General features: G+C 40.5%; 1 protein-coding gene across 1 annotated transcript in view; it reads left to right on the top strand.

Moving 5' to 3' along the window:
• The window catches only part of LOC306642973 (uncharacterized protein), a 43,093-nt gene that overhangs the window by 15,028 nt on the left and 16,019 nt on the right, over window positions 1-12,046 (top strand). The window contains exon 2 of the mRNA XM_079108847.1: window positions 11,755-11,881. Within this exon, the coding sequence (XP_078964973.1) occupies window positions 11,755-11,881 (127 nt within the window). The remainder of the gene's footprint in view (window positions 1-11,754; window positions 11,882-12,046) is intronic.

The following is a 12,046-nucleotide window of genomic DNA, read 5'->3' as shown; positions in this document are numbered from 1 at the left end:
GTTGGCCTGCGCCTCTTCGCTCCCTGTTCCCTGGGCGCGCACAGTGCTACTCGGGTCTCCAGAGGCCGGGGAGGCCTCGCCCGGCTGCGCCCCTCGGGTCTCCAGAGGCCGGGGAGGCCTCGCCGCGCAGCCCCCCGCCGCTGGAGCGCAGAGCCTCGCTGGAGCCCCGAGGGTGCCCGAGGGGAGCTGGCGAATGGCAGTCGGCGAGCCGGTGAGGAGGAGCTAGGTGCACCCAGGCTGCCTCGGGCAGCGCACCGCGCCCGCGCGTTTGCGCAGTCTGCTGTGTGCGCGCCAAGCCGGGAGGACTCGGTGCCGGCGCTGCGCGGGCCGCGACACAGGCTGCGGCGCGCCCCCTCTTTCTGTGCCCTCGGTGCAGTTTGCATCAAGTTCATGAAGAAGCGTGGTGCCGGGCGTGGGGCGCACGCCTGTGATCCCAGCCGCTGGGACGCCGAGGTGGGAGATCCGGAGTTGAAAGCCAGCCTCAGCAACCCAGCCAGACCCTGTCTCAACATGAACAGTAAGGGCAGGGATGCCGCATGCTCGTTGAGCACCTCGGATCCAGCCCCGGTGCCAGAAAAAAGGATTGTGCGTCTGTGCTCTCCAAGGATATAGGCCCGAAGTTTTCTTTCCTGGATGTGCTGTCTGGTGTTAGAAGCAGGTTGTTAATGGTTTCGAAGAATGTATTTGGTAATGTTCCCTCCTTTTCTATTTCAGTAAGTAATTTGAGAAGAATTGGTGTTAATTCTTCCTTCAATGAGATTAGTAGAATTTAGCGGAGACTCTTATGTAGTCCAGGGCTCTACATTCAAGAGTTTTATTTAACCTGTAGGTGTTAGAGTGGTTTCTGTTTTTTTATCTCTTTATTGGTAAAGATTCCATTATCCTCTGATAGGATACAGGAATTATCTTTTTTTTTCCCATTTGCTAAGATTTGTTTTGTAACATAGAATGATCTATATTAGAAAATGTTCCATGTGCTACTAAGAAAGTAAATTCAGTTGTTGGATAAAATACTCTATAAGTGTCTATTAGGTCCATTTGATTAATAGTATTTTTTAGTTTCAAATGATCTTTACTTTGTTTATATCTGGATAGCCTATCGAGTGGTTAGAGAAGTGTGTTGAAATCACCTAGTATTATAGTATTGTGGTCTTTTTGATTCTTACTGTTGAGGAAAGTGTTTGCTTTATGTACATGGTTGCACTACTGTTTGGGCCATAAATATTTACAGTCATTGTATCTTGTTGAATGATTCCCTTAACCAGTATGAAATGACCTTCTTTGTCTCGTCTGAGTAATTTTTGGCTTGACGTTCACTTTATCTGATATCAGAGTAACTACATTGGCTTGCTTGTATATATATATATATATATATATATATAGTGTATATATATATATACACACGTGCGCACGTACACTTTTTAAATATTTTTAGTTGTAGATGGACATGATACTTTTTTAAATTTTTTATTATTATTTTTTTAATGTGGTGCTGAGACTCAAGCTCAGTGCCTCACACATGCTGGGCAAACACTCTACTACTGAGCCACAATCCCAGCCCCGTGTGGCATATTTTCCCCATCATTTTTCCTTAAGTCTTTGAATGTCTTTGTTGGTAAGACGAGTCTCTTGCAAACAACATATTGTTGGGTCTTGCTTTTTAATCCAATCTGCCAGTCTCTGTCCTTTCTTTCCTTCCTTCCTTCCTTCCTTTCCTTCCTTCCTCTTTCTCTTTCTTTCTTTACCAGTGATTGAACCCAAGGGTGCTTAACCACTGAGCTATATCCCCAGCCCTTTTTATTTTTTATTTTGAGATGGTCTCACTAAGTTGCTGAGGTTGGCTTTGAACCTGCAATCCTACTGCTTCAGCTTCCCAAGCCTCTGGGATTGTAGGTGTGCATCACCATACCTGGCAATCTGTGTCTCTTGATTGAAGAATTTAGACTGTTTACATTTAGTTTTACTACATAGAGATGATTTTTATTTCCTGACATTTTAATTTAATTCTAATGCTTAAGTGATTCTCCTTTAATTGACTATTTTTCTAGTGCAGTTTGTGCCTATGCTGGTTTTCCTTTTTATTTTTCATTTTGTGGACATGAAATATTTCATTGAGTATTTTTTGTAGTGCAGGCTTAATGATTAAGTTCTTTTAGTTTGTGCTTATCATGTTTTTGTTTTATCTTCAGTTTCAAAGGATAGTTTTGCTGATTATGGTCATCTTGGCACCCATTTTCTTTCAGGGCGTGTTATGTATTATTTCAGTTAATCCTTAGAAACACTGGAAGAAGTACGATTAAGTGGATTGAGGGTATAGTGTTAGGTACTAGGACAACAGCTGTCCAGTCACAGTGAGATGTGACATACACGTGATCATAGTTGATGTTGGAGCTATGTAATAAACCATGTCAGGGTGGAGGTAGAGCACAGCTGATGTCAGAGCTACGTAGTAAACCATGTCAAGGAGGAGGTAGAGCACAGCTGATGTCAGAGCTACGTAGTAAACCATGTCAAGGAGGAGGTAGAGCACAGCTGATGTCAGAGCTACGTAGTAAACCATGTCAAGGAGGAGGTAGAGCACAGCTGATGTCAGAGCTACGTAATAAACCATGTCGAGGAGGAGGTAGAGCACAGCTGATGTCCATGTCCAAACACCACTGTCTGTGTCCACTATGCAGGCACTGTCCCTCTCCACTGCCAGCTACAGATACAGAGTCCCTCCACGGATGACTGACCTCCCGCCTTATGCAGCCATGATGTGGATGCCTTCCCTTTCCACTGCCTGGGAGGGAGCCTGCCTTTCCTCCTGGATCTGAGTTCCATTGTCCCTCTGCTGTGGATCATGGGCACCTGCTTGTCCGCCTGGGCTCCCAAGGAGGCTGTGCAGAGCGCTGGCTTAGGCTAGCACATCCCAGGGTAGATCTGTCCCGCCCTCCCTCCCCTTTTTTGTCTTGAGGGGGACAGGCTTTTAAAACTGCTTGGCTAGAAGCATGTCCCTCTGTCATTTTTCTTAGAGGGAGTATTGAGACATACCAAAGCAGGAATACATATTCCTCTTGTTCAATTTGTTGCTCTCTGAAGGCTGAGAGATGCCCTGTTGGCTGAATTTTGTGGGCAGCTGAGCACACGTGAGCACACCATATGGCTGCTATGTACTCTGTACAGCATTTTGTCCACAGTTTGGGTTAGACTACTTGGTGTTCAGTGACTCTGCTGCTTGTGTCAGACCGGGCCTTAACCGTGGTCCACAAGTCCTGAACACAATACCTGTGTGGTTTCTAACGGCTCCAAGAGCAATCCTTTGAGCATGACCCCATTCCCATCCCCCATTAGTGTGTACATCTGGGCAAACTGAAGGCTGTGTGGAAACACCTGTTTGTTCTCACAACAATCCTGAAGGTAGGATTCCTGTCTCCTTTCCTTTTGTGTGTGATCAGGAGCCTGACTTGCAAAATCAGCAGTCAGTTAACCTGCATGAATTTTCTCTAGACCAAATCACACGCTCTTTGTGACATTTTTACTTCCTTGACACTATCAAGCTTCTGGTTACCTCCTTTTCTTTCTCTCTTTCTCTCTCCTTTGGTACTTGGATTGAACCGGGGGTGCTTAACTGCTGAGCCACATGACCAGCCCCTTTGATTTTTATTTTGAGACAGGCTCTTGCTAAGTTGCTTAGGGCCTCAATAAGTTGCTAAGGCTGGTGTTGAATTCATGATCCTCCTGCCTCAGCCTCCCCAGCCGCTGAGTCAGGTTTTTGCACCACCGTGCTTCGCCTGGCAATTGTTTTTAATGTATACAGGAAGAGAGCAATCCAAACATAAAATTAAGGAACCGATTCTAGTGACAGTCATATCAAAAGCCAAATACCTGGGAATAATGTTTTCAAGATGTGAAATCTTAAACGTTAAAAACTGGAATACATGGCTTGTTTTGGGAAGACCCAGTGTCCCCAAGACTCATTTCTTTGTCTCTGAGGTCTTTAATTTTACAGAAGAAGAAAGGAATTGCTGTGTGTGTGGGGGGGGGGGGGGGGGGGGAGTACTGGGGATTGAATTCAGAGGTGATTTGCCACTGGGCTACATCCCCAGCCCTTTTTAATTTTATTTTGAGATAAGGTCTTACTACATTCTAGAGGCTGACTTCAAAATTGTGGTCCTCTTGCCTCAGTTTCCCTAGTAGCATATCCTCGAGAGTAAAATACCAAGTACTGTTTGGCCTCACCCAAGCCTGCAGTTATTCAGTATTGAAAGGTTCTCCAGATAGTATAACAATATTTGTTTGCATGAGACCTGGAAGCCAGAACTCTGGGGAAGGGAGACTTGGGATTTAAAAATGTGAGGGAAGAAGACTCTAGAAAATCAAAGTGAGTTACTTGGTTATGAAGAATAGAGTCCCTTAGGGTCATTTTTAGGATCAAAGAATATATAAGAATAGGAACAATGCAGAGCATATGTAGGAAAAGTGATCATCAGGGAGCGGTCTTGGGCAAAAGTCAGAAATGTAACACACGCATATACACACGAGCGTCACTTTCCTGTTGTCCTTCCACCAGCAAGCCTGTATCCACTGGGGTCACTCAGGCTGGCCCTGCTAGAAGAGATAAGGAGTCAGTGACCGTGGAGCTCTGGGGAGTGTGGGCAGAACTCCATGCATTCCTCCGAGTGGGAACCAGGCAGGAGTGACACATCAGGACCATCTCTGTTACACACACACACCCCTAAATAAATTGTTCTAGGAAAATTGATAAATTAAGTGAACTCGAGAGGTTTCTGGCCATATAACTGGAATACTGAAAGTATAAATTTATAGAAGGATTATGGAGCACCCCTCTATTACCCTGTTGTTTTATTTCATTATTTGCACAATAGTAAATAACTAATATAATTACTAAAGACTCAAATCAGTGAATGATGGGTTCAGATAGAATTGCCATATTATTTTCTTGTGTATTAATTTAAAGTAAAATAGAGACATGATTTTTTTCATGTTTTGGATTGCATCTTTAAAGTTGGGTAAAATTAGGCCAAGTGGTCTAGTTTTCTTGTTTCCTTCATTCTTTACTTATTTATTTCTTCCCTTTGCTGTATAAATTAAAGTTGTATAGCACACAGCTTTGCAACATACATAAAGAGTAACTTTAGTGGTGTAGATAAGCACTTTAACATATGCATCAGAAAATATGGTTTATATACACAATTGACTATTATTTGGCCATAAATAAAAATAAAATCCTTTATTTCCAGCAAAATTAAAGGAAATGGAGGATGTCATGCTATGCAAAGAAAGCCAGACATAGAAAGCAAAGTATCACATATTCTCTTACATATGAAAACTAAAATAAAAATTACCTAAAAGTAGAGTACTGATTACTAGGAACTGGGGGGGGGGGGGGGTTGGAATAAGTGTGATTGGGTGTTATCAATGCATGTGTAGGCATATATGGAAATATCATGCTGATGTAAAATCCACCATCTCCCATATACATATACATGTATACATGTATACTGATTCCGTTTTCCTTAAGAATCCCAGATTGTTTGTGTATGTGTCCAGAAGAGTATCTAGATCTTAGGGTAGTTCTATTTTTAATTTTTGGTGACCTCACTGTTTTCTATGTCGCTGCCAGTTCATATTCCTGCCAACATTATAGGTTGCACATATCTTCTGCAACACTTTATTACTATTATTTTAATAACATCCTGACAAGCATGTCATGGTATCTCACTGTGATATAACCTGGTAGCTCAGAATTTCTAAAATTAAAAGGGGGAAATTCTTTGACATTGGTCTTAGCAACAGTTTTTGGATAAAACGTACAAAGAACAATCAAATCTATACCAAAATAAAAAAATGCTTCTACCCAGCAAAGGAATCAATCAGTGACATGAAAAAGTAGTTATGAATTGGAAGAAAATATGTGCTAGCTACATATCTGATGAAAGTTTAAAATCCAAAATAAATGAAATGAATATAACTCATCAAAAAGGAAAAAAAATTAATAACCTAATTCATATATGGGTGAAAATCTATCTAAAAAGGACATAAAATGTCTGACAGTATGTGAAAAGTGCTCAGCATCACTGAAGTACTCAAAATCAGGAACATGCTAGCCAAAATCGTGATTGCCTTTTGCTTCTGTTCCTCATTTACGTGGTGCAGATGTAAGTATTAAACACTGCCTATTCTCCATCCTTCAAAAGGCATCCTGAGGCCTGGGGGGAATTCACAAATTGCTAAGACCCCATTTCCCAACTTAGTATTTCATCTCAATTGTGAAATGTCTAGAAACATGGCAAATTTTTAGCTATACATGAGTTTTGAATGTTAATTGAAGAATAAATAGAATATATCAATTGACCTACATGTGAAGAAATATAAAAAAGATCTATAAATAAGAGTTAGTGCAATTGTAAATGTTATTATGAGGAGCTCAAAAGCTGGACATGGCTGTTTGTATCTGTAATCCCAGCTGTTTGTGAGGCCGAGGCAGGAGAAGGACATGAGCCCAGGAGGTTGAGGGCAACCTGGGCAACAGAGGAAGGGCGTATCTCAAAAACAAAAACCCCCTTGACTGACAAGCGTCCTCACTGATGAATTCTGCCAAATATTTAATAAGGAATCAATACCGATCATTTCAGATCACTTCCAACAATAAAAAAATCATCCGTAAAAACATTCATCAAGTTTTTCTATACGGCCAGATTTACCACACAACAAAAGTAGCACAAGGAAGGAAGTTACAGATTATGGGTACTCTGGTTATAAACTCAGGTATTCAAAGCACTTGCAAACTGAAGGTAAAAGTGTATTAAAAAAAGATTTTGACACCATACTAAGAGGGATATCTCAAAAGTACATATTTAATATCCAAGTCCAATCAAGTAACATCATGATTTTTTAAATTTATGAAAATCATTTTTGTAGAGAAAAGCTTTTGACCAATCAAATGTCCATGGTAAAATACATGGCAAAGTAGGATTAGAAGGAAATTCTTTCACTTCACCAAAGGGAGTTATGAAAAACCTAGAATTAATATTATATTTAATGGTGAAAATCTGAGTGCTTTACTCTTTAATTTGGAAAAATATGTTTTTATGGCTTCTATGACATATTCTGGAAATTTTAAACATGCAACAAAGAGCAAAATAGCCTTCATAGAGGATATCATCTGCATATAAAATTGCTGGGAGCCACCTATGAACCATGTGTGTGAACTGAGCATGTTGGAACTAATGGGCTGGGATGTGGCTGTCCCCCTGGTGGAGACCCCCTGGTGTGAGACCACCCACTTCAGGCTGCACTCTGACCTGCTCACTGCTGAGCTCAGCACCTCCAGAGGTGGGTGTAGCATGCCAAACACCAGTCAACCTGTTTACTGCAAGACCCCTGCCACACCGAGAAACAAGACTCCTCCCACTCCTCCCACTGAAACCATACCCCTGCCTTCCATGACCTCCCCTTAACTAAAGAATTGGGGCCTTTTTCAGTTGTTCAAGTTCCTGTCAGGACTGGAAGACCCACCAGGTACTCCACTTTTTATATCTAATCTTTGTCTTTATCTTTTACTGATTGTTTCAGACTTTTCATTTTCCCAGGTGGCTCACACCTCCTGAGCAGGAACCTGCTCTAATGAGGTGCTGACCACCCCTTCATATGAAATGTTTGAAGAATTAGCACATATACAAAGCACTAGTTGCAAAGTGAATTAAATTGTATTAAAATTATATTTAAAGTATGTAGATTTTTACACTAGCAATGATCAGTTTCAAGACATGATTACATTCACTACTGTGAATGTAAAGAATATATGTGAATGTAAAGAATATATATATTCACTACTGTGAATGAAAGAATGTATGTGCAAGATCTGCCCAATGAAAAGAAAAAAAGATGTAAAACAAATGGAGAAACAGCTGATATTTAATGACCAAAATTTTAAAGTTAAAAGCACTGTATCCCAAAATGCTTTTGCAAATTCAGTGTAATTAGGTCAATCTCTTTGCTGAAATTAGCTGACACTAAAGTTCTTATGGGAAGGAAAAGGAAATCAAATGACCGTGCCAATATTGAAAATAAGAACAAAATTGTATGAGTTCAGTTGAAAATACTTGTTGAAGGCAGACTGTATTGTGTAGAATAGTGGTTTTCAGGGAAACATTTTTAGATTTTTTGATGAGCAGTGTTCCCTAGACTTGTAGTGTGGGGGTTTGTGTCAGTCTAGACAAGGTTTAGACTGGGATTCTTTGTCACTGTGGTGGTTACCCTCCGAGCACTAGATAATTCAGTTTATTTGATGATGACTTTTCAGTTGTCTCTCAGATTTACGGGTGGAGGATGTGGAAGTGTGCGTGTCTGAACCTAGACAGTGACCTCATTCCCTTGCCTCAGTGCTCTGTGGCCCAGGTTTATATGAGGCGTTTTCCTCTGCAGGTGACATGTGAGAGCTGTCTCCAGCAGTGGATGGTGATCTCTCCTCTTGAGCACCCTGTGGGAAAGAGCCTCAGGATCTTGCCCTGCTTCTCTGACGTGCTTTTGAGGTTCCTGAGGTCAAGCAGGCATGGTGGTGGTGACCCTTTGTCTGTACCCTGGAGGATTTCACTTTCACATTCACCCACCTGCCCATGTTCTCAGGGACTGGCTCAAAGCACTGGTTTCATTTTTCTAGTTTAACACAGTTTTCATGGAGAAATCAATCATGGTAGCCTGTGTCTTCTGCAGGGTTCCCTATTCTTAAAATACCAGATTGTTTGTCTGTCTTATGATATTATGCATGAACTCAGAAAATATCATTTATTTTTAATTTTGAACTCCTTTTTGCAGTCTGAGGATGAAACCCAGGATGTCATGTGTTCTGGGAAAGCACTCTGCCCCTGAGCTGTGTCCCTAACCTTCTTTGTTTTTTTCCCATCTTTTTTTTTTTTTTTTTTTGTGCTGCGGATCAAACCCAGGGCCTTGTGCTTGCAAGGCAGGCACTCTACCACCGAGCTATCTCCCCAGCCCCCATCATTTTTCTTATTTCATGTGTAGAAGAAACACTTTTTATCAGTTCTACTGTAACTACAAACCTAATTCAGAAGCCAACTATAATTTTTAAGTATCCTTTTTCTCTGTTATACTTTGGAAGTTATTTTAGGTCATGGTTAGTGTTGTCTTCCCTGTTCAGGTTTATATCATAGTATGTCTGTCTTTATGTCTGTTTAAGACCAGGTCTCATTCCCTGTCGATCTAATTCACTGTTTCTCTCTGGAAACCACACACATCTTTCACATTCACTTTACTGTTAAACGAACATTCACTTGTCGTGAACCCATGGTCATTATGATTAGTCTTCATGGAACTGGAAATTAAAATAAGTCAGAACTACATTTTCTGGCTTCTGGAAAACATAACACCTTACTTATATTTAAGCCATATTTAAGCTTTCTGTGATTTGCAACTTCGAGTTTCCACCTTGAAATTGGAACCAGAATTGGGGTAAAAGCAGTGGGTGTCAGTGGACTCTTAATACGTCTTCATGGGTGGGTATGGATTCCGTAGGACAGTGGTGTTTCTTTGTGGCATATGTTCAGAGGCTCACATCCACTACCGGTACCTCCATTGCCTTCCATTCCACCACAGATTCCTTCCTCTCTCTTCTTTCCATGAGGTCCTTTTTTCCTTATTTTCTCTCTAAATGTCCCATTTTCCCAGCACCAGTTGTTAAAGAGGACTTCTTTTCTCTGATGTTTATTCCTTTTGATCTTTTCAGTAATCGGATGCTTATAGCTGTGTGGCTCTGTCTGTTTTCTGTTCAGTTCCACCGGTTCTCATTCTCCTTGCTGTTTTTATACGCCAGTACCATCATGTTTTGTTACTGTGTATCTGTCATATTAGAAGTCAGGTATTGTGGTTCCTCCAACTTTACTGTCCTTGGTCAGAATTGCTTCACTTGCCTGGCTTTTTAGGAGTCCATGTGAATTTTAGGGTTGTTTTTCTAGTTCTGAGCAAAATGTCATTGGTATTTTGGTGGGGATTGCCTTGAAGCTCTGTAGGTGTAGAATTCTCTGATTCTGTTTATCCATAAATATTGGAGGTCTTCCCTTCTCCTGGCATCCTCTTCTACTGCCTTATTCTGTGTTCTACAATTTTGCTTGTAAAGATCTTTCATTTCTGTTGTCAGATTTATTCCTGAGCATTTTACTTTTTAAAGCTATTTTGAATGGAATAGGTTTCTTAATTTCTTTTTCAGCAGATTATTGTATAGAAAAGCTACTGATTAGCATGGGCACAGTGGCACACATCTGTAATCCCAGCAGCTGGGGAGCTGAGGCAGAAGGATCATGGATTTGAAGCCAGCCTCAGCAACTCAGTGAGACCCTGTCTCTAAATGAAGTATAAAAAGGGCTGGGAGTGCGGCTCAGTGGTTGAGCACCCCTGGTTCAATCCCTGGTACAAAAATCTCCTGGCATGTGGCTTGCTCTGGAGAGTGAAGAATCTCTGGTCTGCCAGAGACAAGGGCCTCACCTGTGGAGTCTCAAAGGCAGACCTAGTGCATGTGCTTTCATTTCATTCCACCTTGCATGTGCGTCCTCCCCCTGCGTTTACAGTTAAAAACACAGGAATATGTACACCATGTGTCTTTTAAGTTCTAAGTTACAGCTCAAAACAAATGAAAGAAGAAAAAAAAAAAAAAAGAAGATGATACACAACTCAAACTGTAGCTCTTTATTTTCTATTCTTCAGTCTATCTCAATAATATCATAAAAAAGCCAGCCTCAAATTGATTTATGATTTTTCCCACAATTGAACATATTTATTTATGTTCACATGGAAAATTCTGTTGTTTTAATGTATAAAAAGTTGCCATTTTTTATGTGTGCTAAAATGTAAATGTCATTTGATCATTCTGATTTTGCTGCCCTCTTAATGTTTACATTACTCCTCGGTTATAATTGTCCTGCTCTGAAAATTCTTTTAATATTCACACTTATTTTGACCTTTATGTTCCCTTTTTATGAATTGTATGTCAGATAAACTTGGGTAAAAGTTGAATTCCACCATTTAGTGGATGTTTGATAAAGTATCATTAAAAGATGAAAAGTGTTACTCCTCTCATCAGTTATTATAGGTTTTATATACAAGATATGAAAATCTCTTAGAGTGATATTTATATATTTGCAGTGATCCAAAAGGATTGTTGTTTCTCCTTGCTGTTATGATGAAATGCATAAATCTCTTAAAATATTCAAATTCAAATTCATCAATGGAGTTTTCATTTATTATTCTACGTCATTGCTCTTCAAGGGCTTTCCTTGGATTATTGGCATTGGAACCGCAGGAGGGCTTGCTGTGTGCTCAGAAAGCCTTATCATGTTCCAGAACTGCTGAATCATTGTGTTTTTTTGTAAAATTTCTAATTCATGTTTGTACATGTTAAAATTTGAGAAGCATTCTTCGAACTCAGTGTAACTCTCATTTGAGAATGATACATGATTTATACAAACATAGAAGTTAAAATGTATATTCTTGTGTTAATGCCTTAGTTTTACATTTTATTTTAGAGATGTTTAGTATGTTCTTTTTAGTGGTATATATTCCTTTTGCTTATGTCATCTTCTTTCCTCAGAGTTAGATAATAGAGTACCTCACTGTTTAAAAGTGTATTGTTGAATAGCCGAGGTCAGTTGCTGTGAGAGCCATTCTAACATCTCAACAGATAAGAACTGTCAGTGATCACGTGGTCGGCATGCTACTCATATACTTATCTTTTTCCAGGAACCATTGACCTTCAGGGATGTTATCGTTGATTTCTCTCAAGAGGAGTGGGACTGCCTGGAGCCCGTGCAGCAGAGTTTGTACAGAGACGTGATGTTAGAGAACTACAGGAACCTTTTCTTCCTGGGTGAGCATGGCGTCCCTCAGAATTCACATTCACTGTTGGTGTGAAACCTCCTCCTTCCTTTGCAGATGAACTCTTGGAAGCTGCTCCGAATGAATGTTTTAGGTACACACTTTCAGAGAAGATTGGGCGTTTGTTAGTATAGACAGGAAAATAGTCATGATACTT

Source organism: Sciurus vulgaris (genome assembly GCF_902686455.1).
Source record: "Sciurus vulgaris genome assembly, chromosome: 13".
Taxonomy (NCBI): Eukaryota; Metazoa; Chordata; class Mammalia; order Rodentia; family Sciuridae; genus Sciurus; species Sciurus vulgaris.
Note: the sequence above shows the minus strand (reverse complement) of the source record. Positions and strands in the feature narration are given on the sequence as shown.